The sequence below is a fragment of the Nannobrachium achirus genome (assembly GCF_963921795.1).
Source record: "Nannobrachium achirus genome assembly, chromosome: 6".
Lineage (NCBI taxonomy): Eukaryota > Metazoa > Chordata > Actinopteri > Myctophiformes > Myctophidae > Nannobrachium > Nannobrachium achirus.
This window is the reverse complement of record NC_137815.1, coordinates 47,474,324-47,495,364: the sequence shown is the minus strand read 5'-3', so window position 1 is coordinate 47,495,364 and position 21,041 is coordinate 47,474,324. Positions and strand designations below refer to the sequence as shown.

General features: G+C 42.0%; 1 protein-coding gene across 1 annotated transcript; it reads left to right on the top strand.

The window, feature by feature from the left end:
* The first annotated feature begins 952 nt into the window (after positions 1–952).
* On the top strand, positions 953–12,967 carry LOC308287678 (uncharacterized protein). Its single transcript, XM_080728915.1, has 7 exons — positions 953–1,243; positions 1,369–1,435; positions 2,443–2,531; positions 7,778–7,972; positions 8,095–8,234; positions 8,528–8,631; positions 10,930–12,967. The coding sequence occupies exons 1-7, from the start codon at positions 1,006–1,008 to the stop codon at positions 11,069–11,071; spliced, it is 975 nt and encodes a 324-aa protein (XP_080585041.1). The 5' UTR covers positions 953–1,005; the 3' UTR covers positions 11,072–12,967.
* Positions 12,968–21,041: the final 8,074 nt, after the last annotated feature.

The following is a 21,041-nucleotide window of genomic DNA, read 5'->3' as shown; positions in this document are numbered from 1 at the left end:
CGTGCGTGCGTGCGTGCGTGCGTGCGTGCGTGCGTGCGTGCGGGCGTGCGTGCGTGCGGGCGGGCGTGCACGCGTGTGTTGTCTTCCCAGAGTCCAGAGGTGAACGCATGGAAACGAGTCAATATCAATATTTGAGCGTGTTCCATTTCATCACAAGCATTGATTGAATACTTTATTATAGAAGTTTGCACAAAGTACAGGACAGTACAGTTCATAGATCTACAAGCTCATAGAGCTATGAGCCTGTAGATATGCTATTTTGGGAGAATCCTGACATTTTTGCAAATCTTAAAAAAAAATCTTTTAAAGTGGAACTTTTGTAACTCGATCAAATCTTTGCTTCAGGGGTGTCCCTGGAACAAGAATCAATGACAGACAAATAAGCACAGTTCTATGAAAACGGGTCAAGGGGGAGGTAAGGATAGAGGTCTAAAAATGCTCCAATACAAGTAAAAGTAGTTCAGTCAGTTACTTGAGTAAGAGTAAAAAGCTTGTAGAATGTTACACGAAACCTGCAGAAACACCTATAAAAACAACTTATTCCTTTCGTCCATCCGTCCGTCCATCCATCCGTCCTTCCTTCCTGCACCCCAGCGGGAATCAAACCCAAGACCTTCTAGCTGTGAGGCAACAGCACTAGCAACTGCACCACCATGCTCCCTTGTGTCAATTGCATTTTAGACGGGAAAAAACAAAACAAATACAAAAAACAAACAGACGAGTACTCAGTACTTTTCAGCCTTCCTAGAAATTTACTCGAGTAAGAGTAAAAATATTTGTCTTGTAAATGTATTCGAGTAAGAGTAATAAGTATCAAAGAAATCTAATACTCAAGTAAAGTATCAATCCTCAGAATCTGTACTTACAGTACAGTAATCAAGTAAATTTACTTGAGTACTGTCCACCACTGCGTAAACATACCGCCTTACACCAGTGTCCAATCAGGACAAGACAGCCTAGCAAGAACAACGAATAAATTGAGATGAACGACACGGCTGGTCCAGAATGACGGCTCGTCCAGGTGTTTTCAGAATGACGGCTGCTCCAAATGTTTTCAGAATGAAGGTTGCTCCAAATGTTCTCAGAATGACGGCTGCTCCAGCATTGCTTGTGCTGCTGCTGTTATGTGTGTGTGAGGTGGGGGTGGGGGGGGCTCAGGAGAGCCCCCCCTCACTGACTGACGTTATGAGGGAGGTCAAGGTCCTGAGAGGCATGGTGGTAGACCTGAGGGGAGACAACGCAGGTTGGTTCAAAACTATTTCTCTGTGATATTCACTCATTCATTCGCTCACTCACTCATCACTCGTTAGTTTGCTCATTCGCTCGTTCGTAAGTTTGTTTGTTCGCTCATTCGTTCTCTCTCCTCAGTAATGGCTGCCAAGTTGAGATCGAGCCAGAAGCAGCTGGACGTTCTCCAATCCAGTGAAGACCAGTGGTCAGTCAGTCACCACACACGAGTGTATCAAAACACCGTTCTGGTTTAGCTAAGACCCGCCCACGGAATCTTGTGATTGGCTGAACCGGAGATAGGAGCGCTCCACGGTGTTGGAGGTGTCGAAAATCAGGGGGACAAAGATTCACTATTCCTCCCTGGTTTACAACTTCTAACAGCGCAGTCGGCTCATGCGACCTTTGCAACGCTTGACACGGCGACTCGCTCGCTACCACTCGCTTGGCGGTGTCTCATGTGGCTCAAGGTCGCCTGAGACGGCGCACCACCGTCGTCATCACCGAAAACAAGTGCTCCACCCATGGGACCGGAATGGTGTTTTGATTCCAAACCTCACACTTATCTAAAGACCAGTGGTCAGTCAGTCAGTACCTAATACTTATCTAAAGACCAGTGGTCAGTCAGTCAGTACCTCACACTACCTAAAGACCAGTGGTCAGTCAGTACCTCACACTATCTAAAGACCAGTGGTCAGTCAGTCAGTACCTCACACTACCTAAAGACCAGTGGTCAGTCAGTCAGTACCTAATACTTATCTAAAGACCAGTGGTCAGTCAGTACCTCACACTATCTAAAGACCAGTGGTCAGTCAGTCAGTACCTCACACTACCTAAAGACCAGTGGTCAGTCAGTCAGTACCTAATACTTATCTAAAGACCAGTGGTCAGTCAGTACCTCACACTATCTAAAGACCAGTGGTCAGTCAGTCAGTACCTCACACTATCTAAAGACCAGTGGTCCAGTGGTCAGTCAGTACCTCACATACAAATCAATCTAACGACTAGTTTATGCTCCAACGTATCCAAATATAACGTACGCTGCGCTGCGTTGTGAGCTTGTACATCTGCAAGGCGACCCTATAATGAATCATGCTGTTCAGCTGATTTAAACCGGGCTGCTGTGGCTGTATGTGTAATTGCGTAGAGTGGACGCCTACTAAAGAGGTAAACTATTCCCTTTAAGACCTTAACTTGGATCTGAATTTACTTTAGCTGCTGCAACCAAACACTGATCCAGAGCCTCCAGAGCAGACTCGGTGACAGTGAAGACCAAGTGGAGAACTTGACCAAAGAAATTCAAGGTAATTAGACCAGAATGGTGTTCAGTCAATTAGTCAGGGGATATCTTAAAAAGTCTTGGAATAAATTCCTTACCAAACAATTTCTTCACCAATGTGTTTTGTAAAGGTGTCTAGTAACACATCTCACAAAGACTGAAATTCAGTTTCCCTAGGAGAATCTGTTACAGATGCTGAAAGTTGGGGTCCCATTAAATTAACTATACAGGATAAAACACACCAAAATAAATATGCTTTAAGTAGCATGTGAGGGGTCAAACCAGGGTTTTTTCATGATTCTCAATCCATTGCAAGCATTTGGTTTGCACGAAAAACATTCCTTGGGGTAAAGGCGGCTTCCACAAAACTGTGAGAAATGACTCACCACTAAATCATAGTTTTGTGGGGGCGTGTTTAGCCCAAGGAATGTTTTTCGTGCAAAACAGATGCTTGCAATGGATTCAGAATCATGAAAAAAGCCCTAGTTTGACCCCTCATTTTGGTGTGTTTTATCCTGTATAGTTAATTTAATGGGATGCCAACTTTCAGTAGCTGTCAAGGATTCTCCTAGGGAAACTGAATTTCAGTCTTTGTGAGATGTGTTACTAGACACCTTTACAAATACATTGGTGAAGAATTGTTTTGGTAAGGAATTTATTCCTGGATTTGACACTATTTCTGAAGATATCCCCTGACTAAATACATGTATGAGATGACTGAGATGTGTGTTTAACTCAGGGCCTGCCACGGGACGAGTTTCGTGTTTTGACGCTGGATAACCACACCTGGGGTTCTAATAATATAGTAATGTTAACTCCATAGACACATACAAAACATATTATAACCACACCTGGGGGTCTATTAGAGTAATGTTAACTCCATAGACACATACAAAACAGAAAAAGGAGGAGGAAACATATAGCTTCACAGCATATGTAAAACCCATCAGTTTGATTGATTGTCCTCAGTGCCTAATTTCTCAGTGAATAGGTGCCGGATCACACATAAGATGCACCTGTAAAATGTTGAGTGTGCGACAATTTACTTTTTTTCTTTAATTTCTTTAATCTTTCTTTATATTAAGTATCATTTTGCGGCAACATTTGGCACATGTGGCCCATCGGAACACTGGTAGCCAATCTATCAATTTGGAATGATCAATCTGAATAACTGGCATATGGGAGAGTGTCGCTGTTACTACATGTCATCTTATCGACACCCGACTCTAACCCTCACCCTAACCCTAACCACCGTAGAGTGAGTCACTAACCCTCCGGTCGAAATGATGGTCGTTCGAAAGAGCGCGATTTCCCCTGGCATATTATATATCTCTGCTGTCGGGCTGAAACCTCCTAACTCCAAAATGTTCATTTTCGAGGAAATGAGCTCAAGTGGAGTTAGGAGGTTTTGACCGAAGAGCTTTTTACTACTTTTTATTGGTTCACTATTATTTTAACCAACACACAGACGTAAAGGGTGTTCAATAGCACATATTTATGAACAAAAGAGAGGGCTAATCGATCATGTGGAGTTAGCTGGTTTGGCAGTTCAGGTGTGGAGATTGGAGGTTTTATCCCAAGCACTTTTTACTACTTTCCATTGGTTCAATATTATTTTAACCAACACCCAGATGTAAAGGGTGTTCAATAGCCCTGATTTATGCCCAAAAAAATCAAAAACCTCAAAAATGGAGTTAAGAGGTTTTGGCCAGACAGTGAATTATACAGTGTGTATATATATATATATATATATATATATATATATATATATATATATATATATATATATATATATATATATATATATATATGTGTGTGTGTGTGTGTGTGTGTGTGTGTGTGTGTGTGTGTGTGTGTGTGTGTGTGTGTGTGTGTGGGAGGGGTAAAGCGGGGTCATGTGATTGTGACCATTATATTTTCAAGCTCCCACTTGCCATGAAGAGAGAGACCTGATAGTGCTGTAGAAAACATGCTTTTTTCACACAAAAAAATGTTTGTTGCATGTAAAAGTAAGTTTTCTTGCTGTCAACATAATCAGCTGTTGTGTCAAAGCAAATTGATGCAGGGAGAACATTTTATATCATACATGTTGATGAACTATCAACTTATAAATCCATGTGATAGATGCTAGCTGAAGATTACCCTGGCCTGAATTGCAGATATTCCTTTTCCCAAAATGTGGCTGTGGGGTAAAGTGAGACAATTGCTTTGGGGTAAAGTGAGACACTATCTCACATTATCCCAACATGATAGACAGGGAGAAAGCTGTAAAAACCTGATAAAAAGGTGTACCAAACTAGTCTCAGTTGATTCTTATGTATTTTTCCCTGTAGAATCCATTTCTGATATATATTCCTTTGTATTGTGCATAATTAATGTGATAATTAGCAAATTTGACTAAATAGGCTAATTATCTCATTAGATATGCACAATACAACAATATACTTAGCAGAAATGCATTCTACAGGAAAGAATACATAGGGATCAACTGAGGAAAGTTTGGTAAACCCTTCTATCCAGGCCTGGAATTTGGTCATTTTAGGGGCAAGGCCACTTGGCCTTTGGTGTTTTGCACTTTTTGAGGGCACAAAGGCCAAACGCCAGGGCAGGAAGGCCATCAAATAAAACAAGATTTTAGTCCATTGGAAGAATTTGTTGAATCTAAGGGTTAGGGATGATAACCTAATCTGCAGTGAAATAGATTCATAATGGTATTTACAATCTGATGAATCCATGCTCAGCCCTGCAACAATCAAAGTCACTGGATTGGTTTAAAGATGGGGACTCGGGGGAGTTAATATTTCAGAATCTCAACAAAAGACACTGGTGTCTACATGACAAGAAGGGGGACACCTGTGTCTACTGTCTACATATTGACAAGAAAGAGACAGAGGAGAAAGTGCCCCTTAAAGCTGGGGCATTAAGGCCATTTGTGGCCTCAGGTCATGTCATTGGTTTGAGGGGCACAAGGCCAAACTGAGGGGCAACGGCGGCCAAGCGGGAAAAAAAAGAAAATTAGTGGATCACTTTACTCTGTTGATTTCTCTGGTCTGTCTCAGTTTACCCCGGTGCTGGGGTAAACTGAGACACAAGACCACTTTATTTAAAACAATCATATTTTCTCTGCCTTTTGTCTTATTATGTTCTGATAACTTCCATTGTTAGGAAACATCCCAAATTACTGGGAAATGTGTACTTTTTTACTGATATTTATTTCGCCTAGAGGGGAGCAAATGTAAAAAGTGTCTCAGTTTAATCTGCTTTCCCCCCATATATATATATATATATATCAGTGGCGAATTTTCAGGACCTTCAGGGTATTCAGAGAAGACCCAGGGATCCTCAGAAGAAAGAAAATAATATTTTTATTTTTAAATAAAAAATATATTTTTATTTTTTATTATTTTTATTAAAATAATTACAATTATTTGTGTTGGTAATCTGTTAAACTGCACTGTTTCGCTCGCTATACTCGTTGTAGTTGTTTCTTCCCCAAGTTCTGTGCATAGGGAGTGCTTGTGTGCTGGGGAAAATAACAGCCAATGAGAGATTTTTTCTACTGAGTCTCTGCGCAGATTACTCTCACTCGCAGGTCTTCCAGAATTCCCTGAGCCAGTTCCCCATAATACACAAGACTACCTGGCTGCAGACACTAGGGTCCTGTTGATGTCCACGGGAGACAGGAACATCAACAAGTGGCAGGAAGTGACCTCACACCTCTTTCTTGCTCTACCCCATGGAGGTTAAGTTTAGGGTTAGGGGTAGAGTTGGGTTGTCTAAAAGATAAAGTTTAGGGTTAGGGGTAGAGTTGGGTTGTCTAAAAGATAAAAGATAACATGTACACATAGCGACAATGCGGCTCAAAGGGACTGTAGTGCCTTGGACTGCAAGGCAGAGACGTCACGTGACCTCCACAAGCGGCATGAAGTCACTTGACACTGTGAGGTCACTTCCTGCCACTTGTTGATGTTCCTGTCTCCCGTGGACATCAACAGGACCCTAGTGTCTGCAGCCAGGTGCTGCTCATAATACAAGCCTTGGTGTGGATTGTCAGTTTGATCAACCAATCATATTTTGAGGGCTCTGGTCAAGGGTATACGGAACACCCACGTTCAACCACCAATCAAAATGAGTCAAGTGACTACTGGCCAATCACAACACAGCTTTTCCGGGACTTGGAGTGGAACAACAAGCATGTTTCACACTCACTATGCACTACACGTGAAACTTGTAAAGTAAACAGACGCGACATGGCTGCAGCTGGAGTGAACGCTGTGGATTTATTATTATCGTTGCCTTTTTCAAGAAGACTGTTTTATGAAAAGATGGACAGAACTTAAAAGGAATGATAGCTTTATGAACCCATCTTTGAGAAATTCACCCAAAAGGACAGGAGGATGTTTTTCTTTTCTTCAAGTGAACAACTTCATTGGTGAGAGAAACTGAATTAATTTATATTGCTGGATATGCCGCTGTGCATTTAATTTCCATTGATTGATCATTGAAGAATGTATTAGAAGTTTGCAATTGGAAAAGGTACAGTTTCATGACAGTACAAATCACTGGTCAGCTAAAAGGAGATCCTAGTAAACCTTACAGCTTATTTACACAGGAACCACTTTATGTATCTCATATAACATTGAAAGACAGATTGATACACTTAGGCCTGTTTTTGTCTATTTAATGTGGGTCTTTCTTGACGTGGTCTTTCTTTACATTGATAGCTGGTGTTGTTACATGATGGTGGACAGTGCGTTTTGCTTTGTAAAGCACGCTATGTTAAATGGACGTTTCAATTGGTTGCGCTGGTTGTGTCTTGTGTGGCTCTGTCTGTCAGCAGCGCACATCTATTTAATCCTTATATTGGCATTGGTTTGGAAGTCTTGGTTTGGAGTATGTGTGTAGGTTAAGCCTACCCAGCGTGCTTGCCTTGTACACAGTCTGCTGTTCATTGTTAACCAGTTTTGTAAAAGAAAAAGAAGAATGAAAAAGGCATACAATTTGCGCGCATGTGCACGCGCGGGGGGGGGGGGGGGGGGGGGGGGGCGGTGGTGCGTCCCCGAAGGTCCGGTCCCTTGGGGCACGCATCGCCACTGATATATATATATATATATCAATACATACATATACATACATATATATACATACATACACACACACACACACACAGCACTATTTTGATTGACAAGGAAGGAAGGTCCCGGATCCAATCAAATAAGTGAGGGAACACGTTCCCCCTCAAATTAAGTACTGATTGTCCTTTTCTTACAGGGTGGATGAAAGAGAAAGACATGCTGGTCAAAGACCTGGACCAGCTACGGTCCAAATACAATGACTTAGAGTCCAGATGGGCCAGCCACACTGAAACCACACCCACTGAAACCACACCCACTGAAACCACACCCACTGCAACCACACCCACTGAAACCACACCCAACCCAGATGACCTGAAGAGGAGGCTGTGTGGTCAGTGTCAGTGAGATATCACTGTTTTTATTTGCAATTACATCATGTTGTTCATCATTTATCATTAATCTGAGCAAACAAATAAACACAACAGTGGCTAACTTTGTTCTTTTTGTTATTAGAATCGGATGGATTTACATTCGACAGTGGTCTGTGTTATTTAATCTCTAAGCGTGGAGACTTTAGAAGCTGGGACAAGAGCAGACAATACTGCGTATACTATCAATCTGACCTGATCATCATGAACAGCCAAGAGAAAAAGGTAAGAAAAAGTACATGTACAGTGGTTGGAGGTGGTCTCACTACACTACCTACTGTACCACTACCTACTCTACCTACAGTATGTTACAGTATGTTACCGAGGGCTTTCAACGTAAATAACCTAAAAAGGTCTTATTTGAGATGTTCCTTTTAGGCAGGGTGTTTAACTGTACTTGTACTGTACTACATTTCAATTGTATTGACTATAATACTGTTCTCCCTCTTTGTTGAGCGGGTAAGGTTTGGTTACAACTACTGATTGTAGTTTTAAGTAACCCGCAGCTTTTCTTCCAGGACATTCTTGACAGAATTGATCGCACTGTGTGGATTGGTTTGACTGACAGAGAGAAGGAAAAATCCTTTAAGTGGGTTGATGGAACACCTCTGACCTCACCAACGTAAGACTTTACCTTCATCAATAATAATAATAATAGTAATAATAATAATAACTACAACTGCAATCTGTCAAGGTGCTAACTTCCACTTCACGCACAAGTAGGCCTACTTGTGCGCAAGCAGAGCGCGCCATGAGGAGATTTTAACCCAATCCACCTGTTTTAACATGATCCACCTGTTCCAAGCATTCTATAGATAAATAGAAGTGCCATGGTGTGCCCTGCTAGTCTCATTGGCTGTTAATGAAGACATTACACTACATACCCAGACGATTACGGTACTTGCGTGCTCTGATTGCGCAAGTACTAATAATAACTATATGCAATTCACCCTTTGTTAGCCTTCTGGTTGGTTCCTGACTAACCAACCAGCATGCTCCCGCCCTGGTTCTGCCTTTTTTATGTTGAATTTGCTAAAACATATTATTTGGAGAAATAAAAACATGTCAAAACATGCTGAAACCAAGTTTGAAATTAGAATTGAACAATACGAAGTATTAATTAATTACTAAATTAAAATGGTAGTGCATGGAGTGTCCCACTGAGTGTCCCACCAAGACACAGCAACCAATGGGTGTGAAGAGGGGCAGGGCAATGGGCGGGAATTGACAAAGGGTGAAGTGGAAATTGCAAGTGTGGTTCCCGTTGGGGACTGCCCATTAGTCCGAAGGTTCATTAGTCCGAAGGTTCATTAGTCCGAATTTAGTTAGGGTTACTGAGGTTAAGGTTAGGGTTAGAGTTAGAGTTAGGCATAGTATTCTTAACAAATTTGGACTAATGAACCTTCGGACAAATGAACCTTCGGACTAATGAACCTTCGGACCAATGCCATGGCACCGTTGACGTTGACTCTGGGGAGTCAGAGAGGGGGGAAAGGGTGCACACACCCTGGCCTAACCACACTAATAATGGTTCATATATTCTACATTTACTGCAGGGGTGGGCAACTTTGATGAGGGAGAGGGCCACTATATTTTCACACTCACTCCAGACGGCCACATTGCATACAGTCAAAAATAGCAAAATAGCCGATCTACAAGTTCAAAACATGTCGAGCTTGTAGATCTGCTATTTTTTTTCCTTATTTTTTTTTTTTAATCCTGTAATCTATTTTTGAATTGGAATCCTGAAAAATAACATTTCCATTTAAATTCAAATGCAAAAAAGACTAGTACTAGTCATTAAGCTACTAATATAGAGGGGGCTATGAGTGGGGGGCTGGCTTTTTTAGAGCAATAATGAATAAAACCTAATACGAAAAATGTGATTCTCTCGCTTAGGGTATTGATATAACTGAATAAACCAGATCATTGGCAGATGCCAGCTCCAAATCTGTGGACTGTCTAGGACAGGTGATCGGATAGGGTTTTTGTGAGGCTGAAGATGCTTTCCAAAATAGTGACATGCAGAACAAACTGTCCATATAGAATGGTTTACATAGAAGTCTTTCACATAATTCATATATATTTCATTTATTTATTCCATAAATATTTTTTATCACAATTGTGTTTGTGGGGAGGGGGAGGGGCTTGGGGGGGCTAGTCCTTCACCGGGGGGGGGGGGGGGGGGGGGGGGCTCCCTCTGCAGTGTTCCCACACATTTTACCAATGAATTTCCAAACCTTTTCCAAAACCTTTCCAGAATACTTAACCCAATTTCCAGGACTATATAACTATCATTCAGTGCAGTAATGAGTCTCTTACATGCAATGCCCAAAGACATGCATTGTAGCAAAAAATAAAACATAGAATGGTATTATGCTTTTCTTCCATTCCAAATTCGGGCCAAATTATTTTCTACACCACCTATCCTAGGGCATAGTGGATACTAATTTAGTTCAACTGATAATAGTAACTAGGAGTTCAATAGCTTAATCACCAACGTTTCACATGTTGCTCTTAATAGTTAGGTTTCACTGCACAGGTTGGTGCGCACGTGACAAGGGAACAGATCTACAAGGTAATACTGCATGTGTCATGCTGCAGAACTTTGTGAGCTTGTAGATCTGTTCTTATTGTCACATACAATAGGCTGCAATCATGTAGCCCATTCTGTGGAAAACTATACTTATGTACATATTTTGTGTAATGTCATTATGTTTTAGAAAATCTTTGGTAAAAACTATGCATACCCAAATATTTTTCCAGGACTTTCCAGGACCCTGGATCAATTCCAAAACTTTGCAGTACTGGAAACATTTCAAAATATTTCCAGGAATTTCATGACTGTGGGAAGCCTGCTCTGGAGCCGTCCCTGGTTGTAAATGTATTGTAATGAGTGAAATATTCTTTATTTCTACAGTTTCTGGAGGCCTGGTCAGCCTGGTTCCACTCAATATGACTGGGACTGTGTTTTCTATGATGGAGATGGCCCTAACAGAGGATGGAATGATGCTCCATGTGATTCCAAGCTCCCTTGGATGTGTGAAAGAGTTGTTCAGTGAAATCCCTGGTCACAATGTGTCAGCTCTGTAGGCTACTGATACAGTACCGGTATATGCCCATATACGTGCATGCCTTCTTTTGTGCCCTGCTTTTTTTGCGGCTGATGCCATGAAGACACAATGAGGTTAGACAACACACTCTATTGGGCGTAGCTGAACACCTTATATGATTGAGTCAGAGTGGCATCAGAGGTCCGCCCGCTGGCTGGCCCTCCAATTAATATAGGATGGGCATAAAAGGGGCATAAATAAATATCCATATATGGGCATATAAGCATCACAAATTGACAAACAGATGGGTACAATGAGTTACAACTTAATATTGCACACACTAATCTCTCAAGACAGATCCTGTATGGAACAGATTCAGAATGGAACAAATACCTGCATGCATGCACATAAACAGGTTACACACTTACATTCACACCTAATTTTAGGCTCATGGTTCCAGGAAAGGAAAGTAAATATCGTTGCCAAAGAGATTAAATATTTGAGGGGTAGTAGATACAAGTGCATTATTATTCAATTTCCCTGATCACATAATAATGGTGAGCATGGACTGTTTGAGCCAATTGTGGTCATGTGACCATTAGTTGCAATATAATTCACTTGTAGAGTAATGACACTGACCCCAGACGGTCAAATACCCCCAGACTAAGGCCCAAACCTTTCAGGCCGTGACACCCAAAATAATCATATTTGCACTGTGGACCGCCCACTCTGACAAGCGCTTGGAATTGTAGGAGTGAGGCATTACATTTAGTTAGTTAAATTCTACAGATAAATGTTGTGAAAATAGACAAACTATATGAGCTTGTAGATCGACTATTTTCACAATGTTTGCCTCCTTCTTACGTAATATTTGACAATTTGGCCAGTTTCGTAATAAAAAGATCTTAAAAGTTGTTAAATTGTAACTTTAGAAATGTGCAGATACCCTGTATAAATGTTGCACATTAAGCTATTCATCTGGGGACCCTCCCCCCCAAATAATTTGGGGACCCCCCTGGGGGACTCAACCCCCAGTTTGGGAACCATATTGCTCTAGATAACAGCTCAATCAATGGCTCAAATATAATTGTACATTTAGCAAATTACAGTATATTGTTGTTATATCGTATAAAGCTGAAAAAAGTGTACATGCATTATAGGCTATGCCCCCTTCTTGGGGGGTATATTAGTACAGTACTGTATATGCATATTATGTTATCCTCCGCAGGGCAAACCCAGGGACTCGGGCCAATAGTTTGAGAGCTGCATGTTTTCCATTACTTTAAGAGTGTCAATCAGCAGATTAACCATCTAACCACACTGCATGCCACATCTTATCCGTGCATGTCACGTCTAGAAGTCACAAGTAGAGATGCTTTCCATGAGCTTTTTAGCTGGACCCCCCAAAGTAATTTGGGGACCCCAGATGATTTGTTTACAGTTGAGTGAGAAAACAATGTTGGACATTAAAAAGCTAATCATCTGGGGACCTCCCAAAGTAATTTGGGGACACCCCTTACAGTATATTGTTGTTATATCGTATAAAGTGATCATAATAGCTGAAAAAAGAGTATTATGCACATTTATGCATATTATGTTCACCTCAGAAGGGGAGACACAGGGACTAGGGCCAATAGTTTGAGGCCTGCATATTTTTCCACAGTAGAGTGTCTGTCAGTCAGCAGATTAACCATCTAACCACACTGCCACGCCAGATCTTATCAGTGCTTGGCACATCTAGAAGTCACACAATTGTGCACCTGCCACACAAGTAGAAATGCAAGCGTCATTGGATGGCCATAGACTTATTCATAACAGAGGGCTAGGAGTAAGAATGGTTCTTTGCCGTTTCACATAGCCTCTGGTGTTAACACTGAAATAAATTGTCTATATTCTGTGCTTCCATTTTTCTTCCATGTTCTGTGATTCCTTAATCACTATGATCTCTGTGCCAGTTGATCCAAATTAAATTGTCCCTTGCGGTTAAATGAAGTGTTAACAAAATGAAAAGAAAGTGTTACTCCTATGGGTTGAATTCAGGAGAATTTGGTTTCATCTTCTCCCAGCTGATGTCTGCTCAGATATCATTGGGGGGGGGGGGGGGCTGTTAGGGGTTAAGTGTCTTGCTCAAGGACACTTAACGACAAGTATTACAGGGTGCGCCGGGATGCGTACTGGTCCGCTTCTGATTACCCAGCTACAGCCGCTCCCCGATCATTTTATCATTTGGGTACCATCTAACAAAATAGATGTTGTGACAAGACTACACCAAGGCCCTGGGTTTGGGCAGCACCATCTGTTGGATTACTGTATTACTATACTTGTATACTACTGTGACATCACACAATTCCTAATTTCAGATATATATGATAAGGTAAATAGCAGTAACTGACATGAAAGGCATTCATATTATTGGTGCATCATGTTGTCTTGTTGCTGTTTGTTTTGACAGCATTTGTTTACATTTGTGTCCAAAACCACTTGTTTCATTGTTCATTTTACAGTGCACTTCGATTCAGTGCAAAGTTTGAACATCAATGAATTGATCTGAGTTGAACTGAGCCCAGCTGTGTTCCTCGGCGATGTCCTCAGCAGAGGTTAAAGAATATCAAACACAATCCGTCCTCCCTCTGGAATCTAAACTGTCCATGCAGATGGAGCAGCAGTTTCTGGGTCAGCGCTATGATTGAGTGACGACAGAAGCCTCAGGTGAAAGCAACCCAATGAGCTTCTGTCACGGGACAAAAAGCCTCCAAAGAAGGCAGATGGTTATATAATGGATTTGCCGGAATGAAGACGAGGGAATCTTGTTTGGCCAGTTTAGGGGAAAGTGAGACACAACAATAGGTGGTGAGAAATGGAGATGGTGGGTGGGGGTGGGGGTGAAGTGGAGTGGAGTGGATGGTGTTGGGAGGAGGGGTCCCATTGCGGTTTACGATGAAGCCCCATTGGTCAATTGTGTAGTTAAAAATACCTGTCATTTCTATTACATAATCATAAAAGGAGAAAATGTATGAGTGTTGTAATTAACCACTCTAAAATCACTATTTTGGGGGCATCATTCGCCGAAAATAGCCAATTTACAAGCTCACAACACATCACAACGCAACACGTTGTGATCCTGTAGATCGTCTATTTTCAGCAAAGAGATGAAGAAAAGAGGGGATAAAAATACAGAGCTGATCTGGGTCAACTAAGAATTTGTTTCCTGGGTTATAGAGGGTTCAATAACTGGAAACAGCAAAACAAAGTATGAGCCAGGCGTGTCCAGAGTGCAGACTGATGCACTTCTTCAGAAATCTGTGTTGTTCAAATCTGATAAGCAAAAATCTGTTTCCTGATTTGGGAAGCCTGTTTTGGAAATCAGGTCTGATTTGGGAAGCCTGTCTGAACACAAAGTAGACTTATTCACCACACAATTTGTTGTTGACATTCTTATTGTCTCAGATACATTCTTCAGTGGCTTAATATAATTGACACTAATTTGAAAATGCATAGAATGTCTTTCTGCTGTTGTAAAAAGTTTCTCCTCCCTCCTGACTAGCCTGTCCTGAGTGTCCTCAGAGTGTCCTCAAATGAACCTATGAATGGGAAAAGACGAGAGGTCGCGAATGAGCAGCAGAGAGAGAGCAGGGTGGGTTGGGGGCTACATGGGGGGCACGCGGCACGTTGTGATCCTTTAGATCGGCTATTTTCACCGATTTCCTGGATTGTATTTTGGAGGAAAACCTTTCCAGTGGAAGCATAGCAACTAAAGTAATCAAACAAGTCAACCAAAGAACAAGGATGTTTGTACAGGAGCTCCTCATTGGTCAGTGGTCAGTAGGAATACACTAAGGACTCTAGCTGGAACACTCTTCCGATGTCACTTTGACTATGCATGCATGGTGCACCTCATGGTACCACATGCAGCACCACAGGCCTTAAAAACAAGGCTTCAGACAGCCCAACAAAGGTTACTTGGCCTCATACCTTCAACTCATTTAACCCCTGCTCATGAATCTAGCGCAGGATGTATCAGGACAGAGTAAATAAACTTACAATGGGCCTGGTCTACAAGATACACAACACCACAGAGACACCCATGAACCAGTCATACTACTTAAAAATCAAACCTCGTTCGAAGTGGAGCTGTGAATTTGAGCAGTTCCAGATCTATGCTTTTGATTCTGTGTTTTAGATCTATGAATTCTAAGTGTTCTATATATAAATTCTATGTGTTCTAGATCTATAAATTGTGTGTGTGTGTGTGTGTGTGTGTGTGTGTGTGTGTGTGTGTGTGTGTGTGTGTGTGTGTGTGTGTGTGTGTGTGTGTGTGTGTGTGTGTGTGTGTGTGTGTGTGTGTGTGTGTGTGTGAACTGTAAACTGTTCCTATGAGTGAGTGGTGAGTGTGCCTGGCCTGCACAAAACAGCGCCCCTCCTTTAACTAGTGTGTTGTGTGTGGCCACTCAAGGTATTGCCAGACTACGGACACGGCCAGCCAGCCAGCCACCCAGCCAGCCACCCAGCCACCCAGCCACCCACCCACATACCCACGGACATACCTGTTTATTGGGAGCTTGTGTTCCACAGCTCCAAAAAACGTTAAAGATGTTCACAAGCACAACACCAGAGGGAGCTCCACCAGTCTTGCTCAACACCGATTGGCAACCAATGCCATGTTACCTTGGGCTCAAACAAGGGTTAAATTAATTTCACTGCTAAGCCATCAAAATGTGGAATGCCCAACCAACAGTCATAAAAAAGTGTGACTCCTTACTCTCCTTCAGAACTGCTCTAAGACTGAATCACCTTTCTATCCAGACTGAGACACTTACTGTATATGGACCTATTGTGTCTGAGATAAAGTGTATCACTGTATCAAATCTGATTCGAATCACCTTTCTATCCACCCACGCGTGATTCAAATCTGGATTGAAAAAATCTGCTTCCATGTTTCCATTTGTATTTTTTTATGTTCAGACTTGATAAAAAAAAAACAAGTCTGATTTGGGAAGCCAGTCTTAAAGTAGAACACACTCACCATTTGTTGTTGACATTCTTATTGTCTCAGATACATTAAGTGGCTTGATATAATTGACACACTATCATTTTAAGATGCATAGAATGTCTTTCTGCTGTTGTAAATGTTTCTCATCCCTCCTGACTAACCTGTCCTCACATGAACTCATGAATGGGAAAACATGCAGTAGTGAATGAGCTGGAAGGGTGGGTTGGGGTGGTTAAGGGAGGTCTACATTTGTGTCTGCTACTGACCTCGTGTGGTGGTGTTGCTGTAACTGCATTTGACTGATGCACCAAAATATCTTCCAAGTGGTTCTCTGGGGCAGTCTGTTGTACTGCAGCAATTGCTGCTACAGTATGGTAAAATGGCACCAAAATAAAAAGATGTGCTCAGGGCCTTTTATTATTATTATGGTCACATTGATCCCCATGATGAAATGACAAAGTGAAGGTATATATTTTCTGTCATGGTCAAGGTCAAGGTAAATGTAAATGTTATTGTCCTTAAGGGACCCCTTTTCCTTGTTCCTCGTGTGTGTGTGTGTGTGTGTGTGTGTGTGTGTGTGTGTGTGTGTGTGTGTGTGCGTGCGTGCGTGCGTGCGTGCGTGCGTGCGTGCGTGCGTGCGTGCATGTGTGTGTGTGTGTGTGCATGCGTGATTTATATCATGTGGAGGAGCAGGATTATGAAATCTATTTAGATTTAGCACATACTGTATTACATTAGAAATGTAATTTTAGCCATTAAAGAAAAGCTATACCCTGAAAAAACAGCCATGTGTGTGCAGTTGTGCACGCACACACACACACACACACACACACTCACGCACACATGCACCCACACACACACACACACACACACACACACACGCGCACACGCACGCACGCACTCACGCACGCACGCACGCACGCACACACCCACACCCACACCCACACCCACACCCACACCCACACCCCCACACCCACACCCACACACACACACACACACACACACACACACACACACACACGATCACAGTGACATGTCACAGCTCCATGCTGTGAGGATTGCCTTGCAGTTATATCCAGTTCACTGTATACTTTTCTTAGGGCATAGAGACAGTAAAAGTGACTGACCTAAACTGAACTGAGCTGAGAAGAGCACAAGCGAATCATATCAAATTTAACTGAATTGAGCTAGTGGCATACCCATAGAGTGCTTTCACACCCAATAATATGCCAACGCCTATGTTACCCATAGTGAATAAAAGAGATTACATAATCTATGAACAACTTCATGACATACAAGAGATGAGTGCTGGATCTTGCAGCAATCCCTTGAGAATCCTGTACAAAAAGAAATAAATAGTTCACAAATTCATATAGGTTATCCATGATCCGAAAAATGTATGGTTAGGAAGCTGAACAAAAACTCCGCGAACTCAACTCTGCACAAATCCCAAGACGTTACTGATACAGCTCAAAACATCGACACGGATATGTCATTGTCATCATTTTACATAGCAGATTATGTTTCTTGTTTATGCATTTAGCGGAACCCATTTAGAAGTTGGCCGCATTCGGGAGTATGGTGTTGTGAGATAACAGGGTCATATTTCATACCAGAATGGTGGTAGTTGTTATAATGTTATGTAATAGGCTACAAATTATAAATGACTTTCATGGTTCACACACATCATCTTAGATTTTGCTGTATTATAAATGTATGCATTGAAGTTAGGAATTGTGTTCTCTCCTCTAGAAAGAAGCTTATATACAGTACAGAACCTCATGCTATATTAAGTCAGGTGAACAGGATGTCAATTTAAAGGCAACTTTAAGTTAAACAGTGGAGAGAAACAGGGATTCAGGGAAGAGTGGTAGGGGCATACTGTACTGCAATCCTTCCACCAGATAAAATAGGAGAGCATGGGATTAAGTGGTATGATAACCCAAAGGGTCATTCAAATAGCTACATGCACTTTTCAACAAGAATACTGTTCAAAGAAACTAAAGCTGGACAGTATGCGTACACAATTACACATGCTTGTCTGTATGCTTTCACCTGTTGTGTGAATAACTGTGCTGAGCTGTGCTGTGCTGTGCTGTGCTGTGCTGTGCTGTGCTGTGCTGTGCTGTGTTTGTGTGTGCATGCGTGCGTGCGTGCGTGCGTGCGTGCGTGCGTGCGTGTTTGTGTGTGAGTCTGTGTGTGTCTGTGTCTGTGTATGCGTGCGCGCTCACCCGTGGATAGATACGTGGTCGTGGATGCATATTTGAATGTGTGCATGCTTTTGTTTGTTTATTGTAGATGCAATGCAAGAGTGTGGACACCAACTCGGAACTCCTGGATCGCTGCTCTCGACTCCCTCTTAGCATTATACTGTAGGGTTTCGACCTCGGCAGACAGTGTTGCTTGCTCTGCTGTTATGCCGCAATGTGTACTGTACTTATGTACTAGTGGTGCGCCTCTTTCCCCTTCCTTGGGTTGGTTCCCACAGTGTCAGTTAGCTCACCATTAGTTTGCGGATGCCTGACAGTGCCCAGCCAGCCTAATCATTCTCTCCTTGTGCGTGACATGCGCAAGGCCTCTGTAGAGATCAGTTTCTGATGTGGTCGGCCCATGTGACATCAAGTGCCAACTGTGGCATTCTTGTGTAGATGCCATCCAGGTGTTTGTTTGTTTATTAGGTGGCGGTAGGTTTGTTTATCTATTAGTTCATCATAACTGGAATCTGGCAAGTAAGTGGATTCCCCATTTATCATATCAATCTTTGCTCTGTCATCAAGCCTGGCTGTATTGCTTATGTTGCCAGTTTGTGTGAGCCAGTCTTAATTATAATGGCATTTAAACCATTCAACTGTCTAGCGTTGATTGATTGAATACTTCATAGTTTGGAAAAACAAGGAACGTGGCACAGATTATACAAAAGAATGCTAAAAGGATGACCCAGTAAAGCCCTCATGGTTTATTTCCATTACGGTCCTGTCTATTCAATGCATCAAGACATTAATGACAAACAAACAACAATATGCAAAAATATGCAAAAAACATGAACAGGATGATAAGCGTGTGCCTTGCCTGCACCGATGGCTCAACAAGGCAATGTATCACCCAACCATCAGCTATTTGTCAACCTCCGATGAAGATTGCCATATCAAGTTTAAACTTTAAAGTACTAAAATGTGTAAAATGTAAATCGTATGACTTAGCAATAGGATGTCAGACCTACAGTACAACATGCAACAGAAGACAACACAATGTCCATGCCACATGACAATAATACAACATACAAGACTCAACTCCATGTCCGACCTAACAGAACTACTAAACTACAACTACACAGGTCTCTGTGAATTGAGTACAAAAGGACCCAAATGTAAACAGGCCATTGAGCTTTCTTGGTTTTAAATCCCAATAGTAGACCTTGTACTTCTGAACTGTCCTGTGCTATGCTTTTCCTATGCAAACTTCTAATAAAGTATTCAATCAATCACATAATACAACAATCATATTCCTATTCCTACTATATTAATTCTGCTGTAATACATTCGTAGGTGCTATATGGACAAAAGATTGCCGAACATGTTGTGTGAAGCTTACCCAAACGCAGCAGTATATATTTTTTCAGATAAAGGACACATTAAGTAGTTAACTATATGGCATCCCTTGGTAAATGTCTTGAATAATGGTGTGCTTTGTGGCTCAGGAAGTTAGTGCTCCTAGAGACCACGAGGACTATGCCCGCTGACACAGGGGATAAAGGGTACAGTTAAGCTGGTTGCACACTGCTGCGTTTTTTCTTTGCGAAATGCGTTTTTCAGGGCAAGGAGAGAGAGAGAGAGATAGAGAGAGAGAGCAAGGGACGCAATGGTCCAAAAATAAATACGAAACGGGCGGCTTGACATATTATTAGGAAAGGCCATGGGGTCACCAAGGTATCCAGGCCAGGGACTATAAAGGTGTACTGTACAGCTTGTTGTTGCAAATGTGAAGTACTCCCTCTTGTGGTGTAAAAGTTAAGTGTGAGCTCCAGAGAAATGGCAGACAATTTCACGTAAGGTCATTGATTTCGGGTAAATTTACTATTGAATGCGACAAATACAAAAACATATTACTGAACTTGTGTTTCCATGGCATAAGTAATTAATAGGAAAAAAAAACTGTGGTGAACTACTCCTTTAACACTCCTGGAATGTGACTGCCAAGGTTTACTGACTGAAATGTTCATTCTGCCTATTATATATAGGAGATATCTTGATGTGAAAAGTTGATATTTTGGCCTGAGGGTGGTTAGGCTGATTAGGGAAGACAGGCCATGGGATCATTCAAATAGTTACTTGCGCCAGCAGCGTGTGCAAGTACTGCGTTCGGTGCCGTCTGTTTCCGGCGTCTATTTCTGGCCGTCCCTCATTAGCCAATGAGGGACCAGCATTCTTGGTGACGTCACCATCAACAATTAAGCGCGACCTGATATAAATAACAAGTCGCATGTTGGCACCTCAACAGAGTGTCCTTAGGGACGGGTGGTGACAAAAAAAAGGCCACGGGGTCACCAAAATCAGTATGCATCCTTGCTGAGTGCATTGTGTCATAGCATTCTGCCCCTTCAATGTTTAGATATCGTGTGTGTTGGCCTGTGAGGAAGTGTTGGCCTAATGGTAGTACTGGAGGAAAGCAAGGCCATTGGGTCACCGACATCAGATACCGCTCATGGTGTGAGGAACATGAAAAGTGTACAGAAAACCCTTATGGGAACAAAGTGGTGAACAGAACAGATGGACAGACCGGCCAGCGTGGCCATAAGAGCAATACTGTTAGCAGGGATAAGAATCACTCTATTTCGCAGAGGTTGCTGCTAATGTATCAAAGTTTATCTGGTTCCAAGAAAGAGCAGGTGTAAGGCTGTTTCCATACCTGACCATTTCTTTGAGAATGAGCTGCCTGCATGGGGTTTTCCTCCTCTTCTTCACCTTCACAGAAAAGACAACAAGAAAGAGC

Bases quoted from the DNA above. Each gene is read 5' to 3' on its own strand.
- LOC308287678 (XM_080728915.1), top strand. From the start codon at position 1,006: ATGACGGCTCGTCCAGGTGTTTTCAGAATGACGGCTGCTCCAAATGTT. The intron at 2,532-7,777 runs GTAATTAGACCA...CTTTTCTTACAG, and splicing joins CTTGACCAAAGAAATTCAAG to GGTGGATGAAAGAGAAAGAC. The intron at 8,632-10,929 runs GTAAGACTTTAC...TTATTTCTACAG, and splicing joins ACACCTCTGACCTCACCAAC to TTTCTGGAGGCCTGGTCAGC.